A 21,980-nucleotide genomic window follows, 5' to 3' on the forward strand; every position below is an offset into this window, starting at 1 on the left:
GATGTCAGAAAGTTCTGATGAAGAGTTTTTGAGTACCCAAATTGTGCGAAGGAGAGTTGTCATTCAGGTATCCACTGCAACAGGATTGGTGGATGGATGAAGCATGAAAGGTGCACGTTTAACCACACTAAGTGTTCCGAGTGGACTTGAAATTTGCTTTCCTAACAGTTTCAAACTAACCCAAGTGGATCAATTGTGGCGTATGAAATATGACACAGTATTCCCTTGCCATTTTGTGGTTATACATTTGAGTGCTTGGTGTATTGCATATTTTTTTCTATGTACATGGTTCGTACACCTTTCAAGCCCTTTTCAAGAACTTTGAAAGCCAACTGTCCAATTTCTCAAGTGTCATCAAAAGAAGAAATTTGTTGTGAATCATGCATTTTGCAAAGCCATAAATATGTCTGCGATTTGTATTTCCGATATCTAATCTTGGGTGTGCATTTAAGAAGACATGATGAGTAAATTGTGAATATATTTGTTTTTACAGACAAATCTCCACATGAGCGTTGGGTAAAAATGGAATTTTTTCCCGTTACCATTAGCTTCTGGAAAACGCTTCCTTATTTTTTACATTGTCCATAGAAAATATCCATAATCGATATGTATGATCGTTAGAATCCGGTGGAACACTGGATAGCAATCTGTAAGTGAGTGCCAGTTCTTTGCAAGGGCAGTTCCTAATAAACATGCGAGTAACCTCAATTTCAGGGTCGTCAAATATTTTGCCCTGTTCACTCAAGCAGTCAGAGGCAAGGTCAGCTGCTCTGTTTAGTCTCAGCCAGTAGTCATAGGGGTCTTCCTGGTCTTTGGGCAAGGTTGAATAAAAGTCAGCTAAAGGGACAGCAGAGTACTTGGTACAGCTAAAGTGTTTCCTGAGAAGACTATAAATCAAAGAAGAGCAGTTTCAGTACTGCTGTCACTTTCTTGTACTACGGACTGACCGAAGAGATCTTTTCTTCCTCATGCCATGAGGCTCTTTAACTCTACCTGGCAGAGTAAAAGCCCACAGTAAACCACACCACCTACATTGCATATTACCGAATCTTATTGCAATATGTATTCTGTGTAGCACTATTTAGTTATTCTATATAACACACTACAGTGGGTGTTTGCAAGTCACACTGGGTATTTGTATATTGTATTATTTTTGCTTTATTATTGTATTGTTCTCAGCTAAGGGATGCTGCTGGAAATGTGAATTTCCCTTCGGGGATGAATAAAGTATCTATCTATCTAATTTTTGCACTCATACCCATTTCATAGTGCTCTGTTTAGGTGTAGCATGCACCTTTCCTGTATGGGGCGATGACAATGCTGTACAAACTAATGCCAGCTGCAGTTTATCACGAGGGAAGAAGAAATTCAATGGCAAAGCGAAGCCATCAGAGAGCACCGTCGGCATCATTTTTAGGCAGAGCTGTTGAAACATGGCAACACTTTCAAGCATTAAAATTGTGCTTCATTGCTGCACCCTGTCTGTTTAAAAGATGAGCTTGTGAGTGACTTTCCAGAAGCATGGGAGCAGCTATATGGGAGCAGAAAATAAAATAGAAATGTGCCAAAAAATATATAATACATATAAGGCTTTTTATCAAGTACGCCAGAGTTCGAGTTGATCATTTGTCCCATGCATTAAGTCCCAAAGTTCTTTGAGGCATCAATTGAATTTAACTGTATTGTATTTTTGTCATGGATTAAAGATAAGACAAGGCATGTAAGCCTAATCGTGCAATGCTAACTCTAAAGAGAAAAACGACTGTCGGGATAAATGGGCAAAAATATTTAGAGCGTAGCGCTTAGAGATTGGCAAGTTATGACAATATTGCAATGAAAAAATAGTGCATCATAACAATAGGGCAATGAAACGTAGTGTAATAACATTTAGCAGCAACAAAAAATCCCAAATAAGTTGCTAGACATATATTTTTCACAGTTTTGCAAACTTGTTTAGGGTGGTGATTGCCCTGGGGAAGAAGCTCTCTAAGCCTGTTTGTGCTTTTTTTATATATTGGATTAAGAAAACTGCGCACAAGAAAATTGAGGGGTACTGTTGTTGTTTTGCTGATGAACAAAATTTTTCCCTTAGAAGACAACTTCATTGTGCCTTTCCTGTCTGTTTTTTTTAATTAACCGTTCTCTGTAAATTTAGGTTTGAAATGTATGTTTTCCATAACAGGGTGATGAAATGCCTGAACTTCCTACTCAGACGGTTACAGAAGATAAGTACCAGGATGAAAATGGACACATTGTTGTCAGAAAGGTACAGTTGGAGTATGTGTTGGGACACAGAAGAGCATTGATGTGTATTTTGTTGATAAAAAAACAGAAATTATAAACAAAAACAAATGAAGATTAAGCGTTGATGGAAGTGAATGTTGCCCGCCCATGTCCGGCAAATTTCGGACTCTTCCCAGGTCACTCGAAAGATTATTCGCAAGTGCGTTTCCTCGGATGGCGTGGAACGGGAGGAGGTCTCAATTGAGGGATCCCCCCAGAGGTCCATAAGTGTCGGAGAAGGGGATGGGTACTCAAAAGTGGTGAAGCGTACTGTTCTGAAGAGCGGGGGGGATCATACAGAGGTATGTACTTCTTGATCTTTCTTGTAGACAATGATTGGAATTGTATTCGTCCTTTTGCTGTATTTTCTTTAACTTTTGTTTGTCTAATAGTTGTGAACATTTAAAATGACGTGGTATGGCGGTGACATTTTTTAAATTTTTAATACTTTTTTGAGGGAGTAAGGTATTTAGGGTGGGAGGAAAAAGGAGGAAGTGAGGGAGAGATGGATGGAGGGACAGAGGGAAAATGGGAGGAAGAGAGTGAGGGAGTTTGAGAGGAAGGAAGGAAGAAGGGGAAGGGGAAGGAAGGAGGGGGAAGTGGAAGGAAGGAGGGGGAAGTGGAAAAATGAAGGAAGAGGGAGCATGGATGGAAGACTAAGCAAGGAAGGAAGGACTGTGGAAAGTGAAAAGGCAGTGGAAAGTGGAAGGGCTGAAGAAAGGAGGGGAGGGCAGACAGTAGAAGGAAAGAAGAAGGAATGCAAGGAAGGAGGAAGGAATAAAAGAAGGAAGGTTAGGGATCGAGGGAGGGAGGATTGACGGTGGTAAGAGTGAAGGGAGAAAGCACAAAATGTCACAATTTCAACTCAGAACTATAAATAAAAACAATTATAAAAAATAATGTCATGTTTCATTTACTTAGGTCGCGCTTATTCTGTAATTTACATTTGAGACGGGATTAGCTTTTAACATATCTTCTTTGCCTTTGCGGGTTAGCGTTTCTAGTTAGGACAGCACGAGGGCTCAAACATACATATATGTAACTAGTTAGAGAAAGTTAGCTTAAAATATGAGTACTTTCACGTAGTGACGTGTAATTTCCTCTCCCAGGTTACATTTTCCGAAAGTGAAGGTTGCTCAGCGTCGCAAGCGACTCCCGAGTTGCGGAAAGTCAGTCTGGTAGAAAGGACAACGGTAGTAGAAGGTAAAAGAACCGTGACTCACAAAGGGGACTTGTCCTTGGCATCTGATCTTCCTTCGGCCCAAGACGACTTCAAACAGGTTTGTCCAAACTGGAAAAAACTCAGTTAAACAAACTAAAGTTTAAATTTCAAGTGAATTTCCCTGTGCCCTTTGTTCACTGGGAGCAGGCGCTGGATTATATTGGTGGTTTTAGTACAGCAGAGCTTCCCCGTGTGGTTGAAAGTGAAACTGTCAAAGATGACGGAACTGTGGTCAGGAGGTGTGTGGCAAGAGCACGCTTTTGGCTTTGTGACGTGTTTTGGGAGTAATGTTTGCTGTGCAATAACCTTATTACTTTTTATACCTTTTAAAAAGTACTTTACCACTAACTATAATTTATTGGTTTGAAGGGTTCATTTAAACTGTTTTGTTGTCACTAACTAAGGCATAAGCGAGTTGGGGTCCCATGACAACTAGGGGGGCCCCAAGAGCTGTTAACTTGTATTCAATTAAACATCTCATCTTATCAGCAACACCGCTTATCCTCATTAGGGTCGCGGGGGGGCTGGAACCCATCCCAGCCATCTCCGGGCAGTGGGCAGGGGACAGTCTGAACTGGTTGCCAGCCAATCGCAGGGCACACAGGGACAGACAACTCATTCGCTCATTCACACCTAGGGACAATTTGGACCGGCCAATTCACCTGAAATGCATGTTTTTAGAACGTGGGAGGAAACCGGAGGAAACCCACGCAAGCATGGGGAGAACATACAAACTCCGCACAGGAAGTCTGGAGCTGGATTTGAACCCACGACAGGTTCCCATGACACGAACTGTGCCGCACAAGCGCTAACCACTGCGCCGCCGTGCTGGTTCACTGATAAAAGCACAGACTCCAGGCTCTGGAATAACAAAGCAGCCCCAGATTACCATCACTATGTTTGATGGTGTTTTTTCCTGAAATACTACCGTTATATTTAAAACTGATTTTTGATGTAGCAGGAGGATGTGTTTTGAGGTTACGGGGCAGCCAAATTAAATGACACCAGTGACCTAAAGAGGGAAATAAATCAGTATAGTTTTTTCTATGAGTAAACAGACAGAAAACTCAATGAAAATTCTGTACCTGAAGGTCACTACAGTTTATGAATCCGTGGTTTGTTAAATTTGACTGCAGAATTAATAATTGGTTCCGATTACACCCTTTGATTGGATAACATGCACAGTGTCAAGTCAAGTCATTTTTATTTGTATGGCCCTAAATCACGAAGAGTCTCAAAGGGCTTCACAGATTATTACACTATATTACACAGACTATTTTTCAGCCGACGAGAAGAGTAGGTTATTCATATGCTATAGAGTAGAAGTGAGTTTTAAGCTTAGATTTAAACATTTCCACTGAGGTTGCAGATCGGATCTCAGGGGGAAGAGCATTCCACAGCACCGGTGCCCGGATGGAGAATGCTCTCGAACCAGCAGAACACACACAGTGTCTATGCAAAATAATGTTGCTCAAACAAGACTGAAATGTGTTCTAAAATGTATATCTTTAAAATGGAAATAGATGGAAATTAGAAATAACTAAAATAAAAAATGGAATTCAAGCAAGACTCGACGAGGTATGTATCCATGATATTAGATTATCCTTTACTGAGTTAGCACAAACTGACTGTTCTCCCTGAGGGTTTTCTACTTAAGAGCCAAGTTCACGGTTTAATGAATAAAAGCAACTGGTCCAGGCTCTGGAATAACAAAGCAGCTCCAGTGGCCAATTAGATCTTTGCACAGGACTTAAGAGTCGCGTCACCTGACATAAGTAACAGGGATGTGATTTTTCCGCTAATTCGCGGAATTCCGCTTTTTTTTAATCTCCAAAAATAAAATTTTAAAATTTCCGATTTTTTAATTGGTAAAAAAACGATTTCGTCTCGACAGCATTCCATTTTAGTGTTTCCGTAACTGAAATGAAACGTACTTGCGATTGGTTGAAGTCTCCGTGTTGACCAATAAACGCGCTTGTTATAAAGGCGTAGGAGTATGCCATTGTTCATTTCTCACACGTTTTTGCCGAGTGTTTAAAGAAAGATGTCCGAGATCGAACGCAAAGATGCTCCGCGAGTTAAAGAAATTGCTAAGATCGTAAAAAACAAGTTTCGATCGGACTGGTTAGAGAAGGAGTTATCTACAAATGTTGGTGACCCCGACTTGATCCAATGTGGCGAGCAGAGACGGGAGTCGTAGGCGGAGTGTCAAACAAAGGTGCCAACCAAAGCTGCTTTAATGACATTTAAACTGGCGATATCAAGACAAACACGAGAGTGGCTAGAACCGGCCGAATTAAGAGTCCCCCTAGGAACTCGCTAACTAAACAATGGTTCCGTGGGTGAATTATGTACAACCCACTACAGTACTTTCATTTATAGATAACATCTTCTGCTATAACAAAGACATTTGTGGTATGTTCTAATATGAGTTACTTTTCATTTGGTCATGATACAATTATTTGTTCATGAAATTTGAACTCTTGAACATGATTTATGTGTTAATTTAGTAATCACATGAGTTAGATATGATGATATTCTCAGTGATAGTTTTTAAAAGCAAAGGCAGTCCAATGTTTTTTAATGTGACTGATTTTGAGTTGACTTAAACTGTAATTTTATATGGGATAGTTCAAAATACATTGAAAATTTATGCTGTTGTTTTGTCTATTTCTTTGTCATCTGAGTGCATTGAAAGTACTTAAAAACACGGAAAACCGATGAGCTCCGCGGGGCTTCGCCCCACTTGTCCCCCCACCAGGGCACTGCCCTGGACCTAGCTGACCTAATTTTCAGATAATTTCACTGTGGTCAAATCACATCCCTGAAGTAAGTCTGAGTGGGGGAAACGGTGCATATCAAATGCACATAGAGGCACAACTATTATTACACCAAAGCACAGCACTTAATACACGTTAAACATAACAGCACCTTTAACAAATTCTTGAATCAGGCTCCAGTATTTAAAACAATAGACAGTCAATTCCCTTCTAGACGCTTTTTCCTCGTGATTGGTCAAAACACATTTTCTTCCATTGATTCTATGTTACTGAGTTTAAACTTGACGATTATATTAAAGGTTAAAATGGTTTTGTATGTTTTCTTTTTTTTTAAGTTTTGTTAATATTTTAATTTGTGCTTCCTGTGTTTGTCAGGGATTTGTTTAAGGGTTAGAATTGTTTATTCTTGTATACTGTAGTTTACTTGTTGTTACAATGAAAAGTCAATAATTGAAATAGACATTTTGTTGCCTCAAGATGCGATTCCGGTCGTTTGACTTTAAAGTTGTTCAGTATAAAAACGTTTGAAGTTAAAATGAATTGCTGCTATTCTAATTTGTTGGAATATTAGATTTTTTTAAAATACATAAATTCATTTTGGGCATAATAGTACATTAGTATTGGTAATATACTGAGCAAAATGACCTCCCAAAAATCTGTCCTTTTTCCTTTTCTTTTTCTTGCTTTTTTTTCTTTGTTTTCCCTTCTTTTTCTGCTTTTTTTTTCTTTGTATTTGTACTTTTTCCCTTTCCTTTTTTGTTTATTCCCCCTCAGATGTTTACTTCTCTTTTCTACTTTTTTTCTTCATGTATTGGTTTATTTGCCATTTCTTTTTTCTACTTTTGTTTTATTTCTCTTGCTTTTTTCTCTTTTTCTTAAATTTTCCCCTTTTTCTTGTTTTTTTCCTGCTTTTTTTCTTTTCTCTTTTCTTTATCTTTTTGTTCCTTATTTTGTTTATTTTTATTTATTTTTTTACTTTTCTCTGGTTTTAAGTAATTTGTTCATAATGTTACATCATATTTGAAGAAAATTATGAAGAGCCGTTAATATCTGCTGACACACACAATATTACATAAACAGGATAGCATATGCGCTGCCCGGACTTTCTTCATGACTACATCCAGTTTTATTTAGCTGGGCGGAGCATGTTTATGGGTGGGCACTGCCCACCCCTGGCCCCCTCTGGTAACACCCCTGCGATCAATGTGTTTTTCTGTGAGGCATCAACAAGGCTTCCAATTGTCGACCGCTTTCTTTATCGATGACATAGTCTAAATACCCTCCTTGTGTTTTGGGTTTGTTAGGGCTCACATACATAAAGGTGAGACCCTGAGACAGACGGTGGTGCAGGGAGGCGGTCAGCCCAAGCAGGTCTTCCTCGAGCAAGTCGCCAGCCCGGCAAAAGCCCCCGAGCCGCACCAACTCCAGCGCCACCTGCACCAGCTGTTTCACCAATACTATGAAGAAAACCGGGACGACATTCAGGAGGACGAAGAACCGAATGTGTAACACTCCCTTGGATCCTATGCATTAGCCACATGCAATCCTAGCGTGCACCTCAAAGCTACCACAGTCTTCCCGTTAATAAGCACGATTTCTTGTTTTCAACCCTCGGCGGTGTTACATATTCATCAGGTTCATTTGTTATTATTTTGCCTTCTTTTATTGTGACCAAAGAATAACTTTCCTGATCAATTTTTAGATTTAGTGTCAACATAGTCTACGATTTTTATTCTTTTTATGTGGTAGAGCAACAACATTAGACAGAGGAGACGCTTTTCGCTCCTAGCTTACATTAAACAAAGTTGACTCCTCGCAGGAAAGCATGTCTTACTCATTCAATGCCAAAGATGGGTTTAGACGTCAACGTTTTTTGTTAAGGCAATGAATGCGTTATACCTTGCAAAAGTATTGCCACCCCAAGAACTTTTTGACATATTGCCACAGGCTTCAAACTTGTAGATTAAAAAACACAATCTTTTCTGAAAATCAACACTTGAAAAATCAAAGTAATTTATTTGGCACTTTATGTTGTACTAACATACAAAAAAATTGAAAAGGAGATGTTGCAAAAATATTTGAGGTAATACTTTGTACAATCTCCTGTAGCTGCAATTGCAGCTACAAGTCTTTTTGAGTATGTCTCTATAAGTTGTGCTCATCTTGAAACAGAAGTATTTGCCTATTCTTTTTACAAAACAGCTCAAGTTCTTTAAGGTTTGATGACATTTTTAGGATCTTCCACAAATCTTCTATAAGATTGAGTCTGGTCTTTGGCTTGGCCCTGTTAACGCCTTTATATTGTTAGTTTTAAACTATTCTACTTTAGATGTTGTTTTATGTTTAGGGTCCTTGTCCTGTCCTTGCGCCCGATTCTCAGGTCTCTTTCTTAACAGATTTTTTGCCAAAATCGCCCAGTATTCGGCTCTATCCATCTTCCCGTCAACTATAACGATCTTCCCGGTCCGGCTATAAAAAGACAACCCCAGAGCATGATGCTGCCACAGTTGACAGTGGGGATGGTGTTTTCAGGGTAATGAGGGTAATGTGCAGTGTTACTCTTAAGCCAAACTTGCGCTGTGCATTGAGCCCAAAAAGTTTAATTTTGGTCTCATCTGACCAGAGCCCCTTGCACCACATGTTATTTGTGTCTCCCATGTGTCTTCTTGTGAACACCAAACGGGCCTTGTAATGGTATTATTTTAGAAAGGGCTTTCTTTTTGCCACTTTACCATAAAATGAGGATTTATGTATGACCAACAGGTGTCTTATGCCTGGTTTATTCATCGGTGTCCTTGGCTGTCTGTTATCCAGTGTCTACTTTCACAGACATCCGAGTCAATCACAAAGCAGGTGAATTTAAACAGAGACCTAATGACACTCTGTCACTTTCATCCACTTAGGTCAACATCAGATCATCCAAAAGTCATCAAGGAACTTCTCACGTCTGTTGACTGATCTTAGAGAACGGTGGGCCAATATTTTGGCCCACATACTGTAATTTTCAGTTTTGTTGTTGTAGATATAATAGAAAATGTTTAAATAATTTGGTTCCACTTAATAATTGTGTATCATTTGTTGTTGATTTTCAGAAAATATCTTCAGTTTTTTTAGGTTTAAGTTTGACGCCTAAAATATGCAATATGACCAAACGTGTTAGGGGGACCAATACTTTCGCTAGGCACTGTACATGATCATATTCATTTAACCACTACCGCCACTGCTGCTGTTGTGTTCTTCGTGTATGCTGTTTGTAAATGTGACTTTGGGGCATTCTGATAGTATGTAACCTAATCTTAGATAATCCGACATCTGTAGTCTAGGAATTATTAATCGATCACGCGAAGTAGATCAGGCATGACTAATCAACATCTGTCATCATGATCCCGGCCTTTTGAACTTTTGAAACCTTTTGTTCGTTTTATTTCAGCAGACTTTTGTTGGCACGGCGTCCTTAATTATTGATCATGGCTCTTCGGGCTTCTAATCTGAGAAATTTTCACTGTGCTGTTTGTCTAACGTATTTTCAGTCCATGCATGACATTCTTCTTTTTCTTTGGCGTCTGATTGTTTTTGGGATTATTTGGGGCACATTTTTATGTCTTATTTGAAAGGGGTTGTTTTTGTGTGCGTGTGTGTGTTTTTGATTGTAAATGATCAGGAATCGGGTTGAACTGGAAAAAGTGGCGGTTATAAATTGATGGAATATATTAAAATTATGAAATGTCCAATTGAAAAGTTGCTCTGTTGGGGTTTTAGTTTTCATTGTATCTACCATTTTTATTTTAATCTTTATTAAAATAACATTTTTTAGATTTTGTTCTCACTTTTTGCTGTATTATTTTTCAATATTTTACGATAAATTTTGCTATGTCTTTTTTCTAATTTTACCTTTTGAAGGTTGTTTAAAGCTCCTCACTGCAAAAAGTCAGGTAAAAAAAGAAATTGGAAGAAACAAATAAAAAAACAACCTGATGATTTGGAAATATATAATGAAATAATACTTAAACGTATCTAAATTATTTAAATTGTATAGTAAAAAACAAATAATATTCACTTAAACCAAGAATTTTTTTTATTATATAAATGTAACATCTTTTTTTTACTTTTAGTGGCATTATTTTTCAATATTTTACTTTTTTCATTTATTTATTCATTTAACTTTTTTAAGTGTGCCTTTAGTGTCACACTCCAAAAAGTCCTGTTCAATGGTGGGGAAAAATAAAATATATGGTATATAGAATACAAACAATAAACCATGCAAAACTATTATTTATCTAACTATATTGATCTTATTATATATTCTCTTTTTCACTTTTAGCGTTGTAATTTTTTCAACGTTTTACTATAAGATGTAAACATATTTTCTATTTTATTAATTTTTTTTGTAATTCGACTTCTTCTGCTTAAAACTCCACCACGCAAAATCTCAAGATGAGGGGGAGGGTGGTGGAATAGTATGATGTACCAAAAATATTTGGTAAATTAAGATAAACTGATGCTTAAAATAAAAAAAGTGAATTACAAACAATAACAATTATACAAAGCATAAATTATATTTTAAATTATACTTATTAGTTCATAGTTTTTTTCTCACTTTATATTAATGTTTTATTTCCTGAATTTTAGCATTATTTTAAATAAAATCCAAAATAAATATTTTTTGTTGTTTTTTTATTCGACTTTGTGTAACTGTTCTTTCTTTTGTGCTAAAGCCTCCATACTGGAAAAAGTAAAATATGGAAAAAACTGAAAATATATCGTAAAATAAGAAAAGTAATCCTTAAAACGAGTAAAAATCTTTGAAATATTTATATATATATAATAAAATACAAACAATAATAATTCAAACGAGCAAAATAATTCGCCAACAAAACAAGAAAACATAATGCTTTAATGGAGGTTTTTTTCACCCTCCCTTTTGTTGAAATGATAAGTTTCCCTTTTTTTGCCAGTAACAAGCTATTTATAAAAGAGATCGTGTTTATGTATGTATGTATTTATCTATCTTTTATCGACATGCTTTTTGTGCGCAACTGTGAGCCCAATATACGTTTGGAGTGACAAAAAATAGCTTGCTTGTGTATGCAAATGACAGAAAAGAGTTTACTTTATGCACTTGGGGGAAGAAACACAGTTTTTGTGGGCGCAGCTATTGAATAGTACTTTACATCAAATTATTACTCTCACTTAGAGCATTGCTCCAGGGTGGAACTCCATTATTTTACCGTCCCGATTTTATTTTGAAGTGTGGGAGGGGTCAAAGATATGGAAGATCACTGTGACAAGGATTTTATTTTGAAAAAGTCAGCACCTTTATTTTTTTTCCTGTGATGCAGACAGTTATTATATACTCCTATGATGCGTATGTTTAAACATCTATAAGGGCATGTATTGCTGTTTCCAAACAAAAGGCTGCAGTGTGTTTATGGCTGATAGAGAATAAAAGATTACAAAGAAAGTGACTCTGGTATTATCCACCCATCCATTATTTGCACCGCTTATCGTCATAGGGTCGCGGGGTGCCGAAGCCAATCCAGCCATCTTTGGGCAGTCGCAGGGCACACAGGGACAGACAACTGACTCGCTTTTTGAGACTTTGGGACAATTTAAACCGGCCAATTAATCTGACATGCATGTTATTAGAATTTGGGAGGAAATGCCTCCAGGGCTCCATGCCCTTACAAAATGTTGTATTTTCCCCTACAAAATACCAAATCATCTTACACCATATTTTTTTACACCATGTTTATTTATGTAGTTTAACATGTTATATTGTACATGCGTTTCGTTATATCATATATATTGTTAATTATCATTTTGTCGTGAGATACTGAGTTGCTCGACATGAATGAGGTTTATTATAAAAAAAAGTTCAAAAATGAAGTAGCTTGGATGTTCACTGTAGAAGGAAAAATTCCATGCAAATATAATTAAGTAGAATAGTACATTTTCCTATTCAAATGATTAATTCATTTTCTGCATTAAATTATTGTTGGTAATATACTGATTAAAGGGATAACCACAAACCTGTCTTTTTTCATTTTCTTTTTTATACAACATAATGATTGTAATATAATGCATCAAAGCAAGTGAGCCGTTGGAGAGACGGCTCTCTTTAATGAATTGAGACGAAAAAGGTTCTCTAAAAAGAGACGGACTTCCTTTCACTACACAACTACCACATGAATTCCGATGTTGAATGATGCATGATGGAAAATCCCCTTGCGGCAGACGCATCAAACCGCTGGCTTCGTTTGCAATGAAAAAAAACGATACCGAGATGGAGGCTACCGCGGCGAACTCGTTTGACTTGATTGATTTGCCGTTTCGTGATAGTCAGTGTATATTGGATGCTACCCATAATTGACAAATTTGAGGTTTTTCCGTACAGATTTTCTTATACATCGTACACGTCTTAAAATGCATAATAAACGTACTTTGTACGGCAAAAACGTACAGGTTGACAGCTATGGAAACGGGAGTGCACGGAGTAAACCCACACAAGCATGGGGAAAACATGACAACTCAACACAGTAATTTTGATCTCATGACCTCAGAACGGTGCTGCAGACACACTAACCACTCACCCACCGTGCTGCCCACTCTGGTAATATATTGTATAATATTATATTACGTCATATTGCATTGTATTATATTACAGTGGAACCTCGGTTTTCGAACGCCTCTCAGTTCGAACAAATCGGAGTTCGACCAAGAATTTCGAGAAATGCTTCGCTGTTCGGTCAAAAATTCGGAGTTCGAACGCCGGTAATGTCTGAGTGCGTACGCTAGAGTGCGATGCTGAGCTGCATACGGGTGTAGATCGTGTAGATCGCCCCCACACCCTCGTGACCAACTGTTATCACGTGCGCACTTGCCTCTTTTTGCTTTCGCTTTTAATATCGGTGAACGGAGTGTTTTAGCCCCTAACTATGCCTCCGAAGAAGGTCGGTGCAAGCAGGACAGGTGAAAAAAGAAAAGTTGTTCGTACAACTATTGCCTTTAAGAAAGACATAATAGCTAAATATGAAAGAGGTGTGCGAGTTTCCGATCTTGCTAGGGAATACAGCATGCGCCTTCTGCTGACCACCACAAAGGTAAGAAATCCTATTCATAATTCTTTTCTTTATCTTTTTTTTTTTTGACATGTTCGTGTTAGCGTAATCTTTCGTACGGAAGATTACGATAACGCGAACGTACGATTAGCCTGGGTTAGCTTTTTGATTCGAGGTAAAAATTCAGGGTGTTGGAACTGAGCCCAAAATTCAGGGTGTTGGAACGGAGCCCCCTCTCCAATGAAGCGCTAGCCACTTGTGGTGCTAAATGACTTGTAAACGACCTGATTTTTTTATTTTTACACGTTCATGTTAGTGTAATCTTTCGTACGGAAGATTACGATCAGGCGAACGTACGATTAGCCTGGGTTAGCTTCATGTTTACGTTAAACATTCATGGTAAACATTTAGGGTGTTGGAACGGATTAAAACGATTTACATTATTTTTAATGGGAAAAATGATTTCCGTGATTAAACAAGTCGGTTCTCGAACAGGGTCCTGGAACGGATTATGGTTGAGAACCGAGGTTCCACTGTATATCATATCATACATTTTCCCGTACAACAAAACACATTTCTTCCCAAGATTACTGTAAAGGATTTGCATTTACCACTTAAGCCCCCTGGATGGCACTCTTGTGCAGAAAATTGACATTTTTAAAAACAATTACCCGGTACTGTACTTAATATTCATCTCATCTCATCTCATTAGCCGTACCGCTTATCCTCATTAGGGTCGCGGGGGGGCTGGAGCCCATCCCAGTCATCTTCGGGCAGTGGGCAGGGGACACCTTGAACTGGTTGCCAGCCAATCGCAGGGCACACAGGGACAGACAACTCATTCGCTCATTCACACCTAGGGACAATTTGGACCGGCCAATTCACCTGAAATGCATGTTTTTGGAACGTGGGAGGAAACCGGAGTGCCCGGAGGAAACCCACGCAAGCACGGGGAGAACATACAAACTCCGCACAGAAATATTGCGAATACAAATTTATTGTGGGGTTTCCCTATTATTACTGTGAATACAAATTTATTGTGGGGTTTCCCTATTATTAGCTTTAATTCTAACGCATTTTGCAACAAAAAACCATAATAACCTCAATATTAATGTTACTTCTGGGACTTAAGCAGGGGTGTCAAAACATGCCGCCCACGGGACAGATCAGACCTGCGGGACAATGCCGAGGGAAGCGCAATAGAAAATGAGCGTCTGTTTTAAATATGTCCACTTGATGTCACCAAAGCTAACAACTCACAAAGCAATTGTAGTTGTATTTCCCTATTCCCTCCCATTCTTTTCTTCTCACTCTTTTTTCTCTCTGTCCTTTTCTGCCCTTTTCTCTCTTTTATTCTCTCCTTTCTCTTTATCTCTCTTTCCCTTTCTATTTCTTTCCTCTCTGTTTCACTCACTTTCTCTTCTTGCTTATCCTCTCTCTTTTCTTTCTTTCTCTTATTGTCTCTATTTACCTCCCTTTTCTCTCTCTCTCTTTCATTTCATCTTTATTTTTCTGTCTCTCTTGTTATGCCCTTTTTTCTTTCTCTCCATTTCTCTGTCTCTCCATCCCACTTACTCTCTGTGTTTTTTTCTCTCGTTTTGCTCTCTTTTTTGCATTTGTTTCCCTTTCTTTCTCATGATCCTTTTTCTTATTCACTCTCTCTCTCTCTCTCTCTGTCTTTCAATGTCTGCTTTTGCTATTCCTCTCTCTCTTTTCTCACCTTCTCTTGTCTCTATTCCTGTCTCTTTTCTCTATCTCTCACTCTCTTTCATTTCCGTCTTTTCTCTCTTTTGCTTCATCTCTTTTTTTCTGTCTCTCTATTTCTGCTATTTGCTCTCTCTTTTGCCTTTGTCTCCCTTTCTCTCTTTCTTTCTCTTGATCTGGCTTTCTCTTTCTTTCCCTCTCTGTCGCTCTCTTTCTCTATCTCTTTTAGTATCTCTTTCTCTTCTTACTTTTACTCTCTCTTTTCTCTCTTCCTCTTATTGTCTTTCCCTCATTATCCCTTTCTTTTTCTTTCTCCCTCTATCGTCTCTCTATTTCTTTGTCTCTACCTTTTCTCTCTCTTTTTTTCTGCTTTTGTTCTCTCCTTTTCTCTTACGTATTCTGGATTTGTCTCCCTTTCTTTTTCTCAATCTATTTTTGTCCCTCCCTTTATCTATCTCATCCTCTCTCACTCTTTTCTCTCTTTCTTTCCTAGTCCCTCTTTCCTCCTCATTTTTCTCACTCTCTCTTTCTCTTCTTTCTCTTTCTTTCACAGCTCTTTCTCCTTGTCGATCTTTCTCTTTCTTTATCGCTCTCTCTCTTCCTCTTTCTCTCTCTTCATCCAGCTTAGTCTTTTTTTGTCTTTCTTTTTCTTTGTCTGTCTCTTTTTTCTCTCGTGTTTTTATCTTTCTCTTTTTGTCTTTCTTTCTCCGTCTCTCCCTTTAAACTACTAGTCTGACCTTTCTTTTTTTTTTTCTAAAAATTACCCCCCAAGCTAAAATTAGTTTGAAACCCCTGGTCTAAAGGCACTTATAGTGCTCATGGTACTTCTGGTATCGTACTATTTTATAATAATAATAATAATTAATTTCCTTTGTATTGTCATTCTTTGTAACAATGTACACAGAACGAAATGTCGATACACCTGACCCGTTGTAGCGAGCCGATGCAGCCGCAGCCAACAGAGGGCGCCGCCATTTACACAAACTAACTTCCCTCACATGATTACGCTATGCACTAATTACGCTTTGTGTTTTTACTTATTTTTCATTGAATTTATCAGTGTAATTATTGTTTCCTTTTTCTTTTTGTGTATGTTTGTGTCTAAGAAGTTTTGAGATGTTGGAAGTTTTTGTACTGCACTTTTGAGTCAAATTTCGGTGTCTGACTCGTGCTTTACAAATACATGGTTTTTATATATTGGGCTAACCAAATGCTCCCTCGGGCTGCTCGAGGGCAGAAAAAGATAAACTCTCAGCTTTAGTAGGCCCAGCCCAGTATTTTGATGCTCTGCTAAAACTTCTATTGGGTAATAATATATATATATATATATATATATATATATATATATATATATATATATATATATATATATATATATATATATATATATATATATATATATATATATATATATCTTAACTTCCACTATACCGTCTATAGCGTGGTGAGTTAGATCAGGCGGAACACTTGCAATTACTCAACTGTTAAACTAATCAGTTAACGCATTCAATGCGAAACATGAAGTTTATTTTTCCCTATTGTTTGTGAATGAATGTGTTAAGAAATAAATTCCCATATCATCCATGATTATATTATGTAGGGTAGGCTACTAATACTGAAAAGCTATGGTGAGCTAAAAAAATGGAGTTAACATTCTTTTACTGATCTGGCCCAACTAAAAACGATGACACAAGGATGTTCCCATGGACATCCTTGTGTCCATGGGAATTGCAATACAATTTATGTTCCTTAAAATTGTGTTTCTTTGCGTCCGTCGGCACAAACAGCTGGGCATGTTGCTTTTATAAATTGCGACTCTAGAAAAGAAACTCAATATGCAAATCTTGCCTCACTCTTTTCAAGGTCTTACTCCCACTGTTTTGGGTAAACAATGCACAATAACTTGCCACATATAAAAGGGACACTGCAAACATGGACACTCCTAATTCTGCCCTCAGTCCAGTCAGTTATTTTAATGGCTTGCAGTCACAGGCTACTACCATGCCCTTGAAAACATCACCTTCCTCTCGGAATTGCAAAAAAAAAAAATCGTGTTCCTTAAAATTGTGCTTATGCACCAAATAGCAGTTCGGAGTACCCACCCTTCTTGGGTACACACAACAGCTGAAAATGTTCTTTTTTATAAATAACTCGTACTCCTGCTCGCCTCCTGTGGTATTTTCATGAGGATGTAGACTGAGAAGGGGTCGCTGCATCGTGTTCTGCATTCTGATCAGCTAAACAGAGAAGGGTGCTTTCTATTGCCACCAAACTTAGACCTCTAAACCTCCTCGGAAGCTACAGGCAGGTCTTTGGAGCTCCCTAGTGGCTCCCGGGATTTTTCAAAAATGTTTGATGATGAAAAGATACAGTATATGGTTTCGGTAGGACAGAAATAAAGGGTAAATGCCGTGTTCTACAGAGTCCACATGATGAGGCTAAAGTATCATTCTAAAACAGGAATGTCAAACTCATTTTAGCTTGGGGGCCGCAAGGACTAAATTCTCTCTCAAGAGCTGAGATAGTAGATTAAATAGAACGAAACTGAGAAACAGAGACAGAGAGAGACAGAGAGACAGAGAGAGAGAAAGAGAAAATACAGACATAAAGACAGACAGACAGAAAGATAGACAGAAAACAACAACAAAAAAACAAAGAAAGAGAAACAATCAAAGTAAGACAGAGAGAAAGTAAAAAAATGGTGCGATAAAGAAAAAGAGATAAGACAGAGAGAGAAAAAGAAAAAGAGAAGAGAGAGAAAGACACCACAAGGACGGGAGAGAAATAACGAAAAAAAGAATAAGAAAGCTGAAGAGAGACAGAGATGAAAAGAGAGAATGGAAGAAAGTGAGAAAAAAAGTAGGGAAAGACGGAGAAAGATAGAGGGAGAAAGAGGAAAAAAAGAGATTTGAAGAATAAGAGAGAAAGAGATAGACAGAATTAGAAAGAGAGAGACAGAAAGAGTAAGGGAAAAGAAATAGAAAGAAGAGTAAGAGAGGGGAAAAACACAGAGAAAAAGAAACTCAATATACAAATCTTCCATCGCTCTATTCAAACTCGTACTCCTACTCCTGCTGTTTTTGGTCAACAAAATGCGTACGCATCTTGATATGACGACGTAAGCTAAAAAAGCAGTCATAAACAAGTTATTTGCTCCAGAAAATAACATCTCCTTCAAGATGACACTGTTGAGCTCATTTTATTTACGTCTTAAACATGAGAAGCCATCCATCACCGTGCTGGCAACTGTTACACACCAGTTAAGGAGCTGTGCATTGAATTGACATTGTACGCTTTATCCAAAGGAAAGTTTTTCTGTATTTTTCAATTAAAAAAACAAAACAACAACAACAAAAAAGTTAAGGACAAGAGGTTTTGCTGTCCTGCTCCTTAAATCTTCCATGCAAATTTAGCATCCAGCCGGCTTTTTTTGTTTTGTTTTCTGTCTCTGTGCAATTGGCAATGTAACAAGCTGGAGAGAAAAAAACAAAGACAAGAAAAAAAACGTACACAGTCATACAATACATGAGTACAAACATTATGAAAAATGAGCTTACTTCTAACATGTTTATACAAAATGCAATAGTGTTTTTTTTTTCTTTTTCTTTTTCCTCTCAGACTTTATTGTGTTTTTACCAGAGGACAGTCGAAACATTTGGGGACAGGACTGGTGCACGACATTAACAAACAAGTCAGTGAGTCACAACTCAAACAGAAGATAATATAGTTTCGTATGGTTTTGCTCAATACAGTGCCTTGCAAAGGTATCCTCCCCCAATAACTTTTTGTCATATAGCCATATTTCAGGCTTCAAACTTAAAGATAAAAAAAAGTCAAAATACTTTTAAAGAATCAACATATGAGACAAATTGTAAAAAGAAACCAAATTCATTCGACATTTTCTATTGTGCTGACAAAAAAAACTTGTAAAGTGCACGTTGCAAAAATATTGCCCCCCTTTGAAGCAATACAACATCCTGTTCCTGCGATCACATCCACACGTCTTTTTGGTTATGTCTATTAGTTGTCTACATCTTGGAACATACATTTTTTACCATTCTCTCTTACAAATTAGCTCAAGTTCCTTAAGGTTTAATTGTGATCGCTTGTGCATAGCATTTTTCAGATCTTTCCACAAATGCACTATAGGATTGAGCTGAGGACTTTGCTTGGCCACTCTAACGCCTTTACATTGTTATTTTTGGAGCATTCCATTGTATATTTTGTTTTATGTTTAGGAATTTAGTCCTGTTGAAAGGTGAACCTGTGGCCCATTTTTAGGTCTCTTGCAGACTTTCTGCCAGAATTGGCTGGTATTTGGCTCAATCTGATCTGAGATATTCCCAGTCTCCGCTGAATTAAAGCAACCCCAGAACATGATGCTGCCACCATCATGTTTGACAGTGGGGATGGTGTTTTCAGGGTGATGTGCAGTGTCACTCTTATGCCAGACATAACTTTTCGCATAGAAGTTCAATTTTGGTCTCATTTGACCTGAGCACCTTGCTCCACATGCTATTGTGTGTCTTCAGTGGGCATTTTTATGGTGATCTTTCAGAAAGGACTTATATCTTGCCACTCTTCCATAATGAGATACATTATGCAGGGTCCGACTATTAGTTGTTAGATGCACAGATTTTCCCACCTTAGCTGTGTATGCCTGCAGGCCAAACAATGAGATTGTGGAAACAATTTACTTCCATTTCATGATTGTGCCTCATATGTTGTCAATTCTTGAAAAATATTTTAAGTTTTTTAGCTATAATTTGAAGCTTAAAACTTGGCAAAATGACAAAAAAGTTTTATGGGAGCATTACTTTCGCTAGGCACCATATTAACCCCGCCCCCTTTCATGCACTACACAATAGTCTCGGATGTTCATATATTACATATATGCTACATTCTCTTATATCACTGATATAAAGGCAAACATATTTGAATGCAAAGTGTAAGCTCGGCTTTCTTTACATTGAAATCGGTATAGGTTGAAAGTCGGACGATTGGGACGTTATAGCGCATAGTAAACATAAATAATCGGTTAATTGTTTTCCTTGGACGATCACAAAGTTTATTTACATCACTGGGACTAAAAAGCTAGCTCTTCGTTTAAACGTTTGCCTTCGATCCGTTTTGTTTTGTGTCACACGCACGGAAATTACACGTGAAAAACGACACGATTCACTATGGAGGACCCATCCTGCCAATAAATATAAAAATGAAAATAAAAAGAAATATATGCCACGTAGATTAGGTAAACACTTAAATAAATTATTATCTATATAATCACAAAATTTCCTTGCACAATTCCTTGCGTGTTTTGTCACGTCATTTTTTTGCATTGTTGTCGTGTTTTGCCGTGTGTTCTGCCGCATTTTTTGTCGTGTATTTTTTTTGTATTTTTGGTTGTGTCAATTGTTGCGTTATTCAGCATGTATTTTGTTGAGTGGATTTGTTTTTCATTCTGTCGCATATTTTTTTTTCAGATTTTGTGGTGTCATTTTTTGTGTGATTCATTAAGTGTTTTGTAGTTCATTGTGTATTTTACCATGTATGTTGCTCTCCCTTATTGGTTGTTTAGTGGAGTAGCTGATTTATCATCACTAGTCAACCAATAGGTGAAAAGCTCATTTTAATAACAGTTTGTTGTGAAAAAAATACACGACAGAATACACTACAAAATGATACCAAAATGTCAAAAGAAAAATCATATATAAATGAATGCATTTCATTTATGTTATATATTTGGAATCATGATATTTATCTTTGTGTTTATTTATTTACATGGCATATATGTGTAGCTCTCATTTATTTCGATATAAGACAGGATTAGTCCAACATAATTCCCTCCCAGGAGAGGTTACAGCATTTGAGTTCTAATTGATATATTTCAAATGCATACTAAAACATCTTGCAAAAAAAGAGAAAGAAAAAATGTTATACGTATGCTTGTTCAGTAATACTGTGTGCTGCCACGTACAGGTGGTCATAAGAATGAAGTCCGTTGATTAAATGCCACCAGTATGAAAGGGGAAATACTTGTTTCCTGTGCCGTGTTGTTCCAGGGTCGAAGGTCGCTGCAACGCGAAGGCTGATCAGTTGGGGTTCTTGTTGATATTTTGTTTTTGATTCACGTCATATTCCATTAACTGTAAATGACACAGAGGAAGTAGAAAGGAGACACAACAGAATTGTGTAACTACAAAAATAGAATCAAATAGAATAGAACAGAACAGAATAGAATAGACCTTTATTGTCATTGTTACAAAATGGGTTGAACATATTGTGACAACGAAATTGGACGTGGCACTCCAGTTTCACATTTAACAGTGAGGATAAAAGAAAACAAAGAAGCCATTTTAAACCCAACTGCTGTGTTGGGAGTCATTAGGTGACCAAACCCCCCAATTCCAACCCTTAATGCCGAGCGCCAAGCAGGGAGGCAATGAGCACCAATGTTGTAAGTCTTAGGTATGACTCGGCCGAGGCTTGAACCAGCGACCTCCCAGAACGGGCGCCCTACCATCTAGGCTACAGAGCTGGTACGACATATGTATGTTTTTTCTTTCCTAATTGGGCATTTTTAGAATTGTGCGACAAATACTCTGGATAAGTCTGGAAAATACGGTACATTTGCATGTATTTTACATAACATGAGGCTCACCAATAAGGAGCTAACACAATTGTCTGACATCTTGCCGCTATAAATACCTCGGAGACCAAAAACCTTGTAAAAAGCTCTCAGGAAAATGTAAGAAAATGTAAGTCTTTGTAGTTTGTATTCCTTCTTGTTCTTTTTAGCACTAGTTTGCAGTTGCACTACACAATATAGTGACATCTAAAGGTTAAGTAATACACACTAGAGGTAAGATCGGGCCAAAAAAAAGCACCCGAGCCCGACGCAGGCCCGAGGGGTATTAAACCCGACCCGGACCG

The 21,980-nt window shown here is 37.7% G+C and overlaps 2 protein-coding genes across 5 annotated transcripts in view; one reads left to right on the plus strand and one right to left on the minus strand.

Annotated features, from left to right (window-relative positions):
* ank2a (ankyrin 2a, neuronal) overlaps positions 1-11,750 on the plus strand; it is a 153,675-nt gene extending 141,925 nt beyond the window's left edge. Inside the window, exons 46-50 of the mRNA XM_088343031.1 lie at positions 2,183-2,266; positions 2,421-2,585; positions 3,393-3,563; positions 3,653-3,744; positions 7,590-11,750. Coding sequence (XP_088199157.1) covers positions 2,183-2,266; positions 2,421-2,585; positions 3,393-3,563; positions 3,653-3,744; positions 7,590-7,794 — 717 coding nt within the window. The 3' untranslated portion in view covers positions 7,795-11,750. The remainder of the gene's footprint in view (positions 1-2,182; positions 2,267-2,420; positions 2,586-3,392; positions 3,564-3,652; positions 3,745-7,589) is intronic.
* A 6,480-nt stretch (positions 11,751-18,230) lies between these two features.
* The window catches only part of camk2d2 (calcium/calmodulin-dependent protein kinase (CaM kinase) II delta 2), an 84,855-nt gene continuing 81,105 nt past the window's right edge, over positions 18,231-21,980 (minus strand). For all 4 annotated transcript variants that reach the window (XM_088342727.1, XM_088342724.1, XM_088342725.1 and 1 more), the window contains one exon: positions 18,231-21,193. In XM_088342727.1, coding sequence (XP_088198853.1) covers positions 21,190-21,193 — 4 coding nt within the window. In that variant the 3' untranslated portion in view covers positions 18,231-21,189. The remainder of the gene's footprint in view (positions 21,194-21,980) is intronic.

This window comes from Urocampus carinirostris, chromosome 8, assembly GCF_059441175.1.
Source record: "Urocampus carinirostris isolate Australia breed hairy pipefish chromosome 8, RoL_Ucar_1.0, whole genome shotgun sequence".
Classification (NCBI taxonomy): domain Eukaryota; kingdom Metazoa; phylum Chordata; class Actinopteri; order Syngnathiformes; family Syngnathidae; genus Urocampus; species Urocampus carinirostris.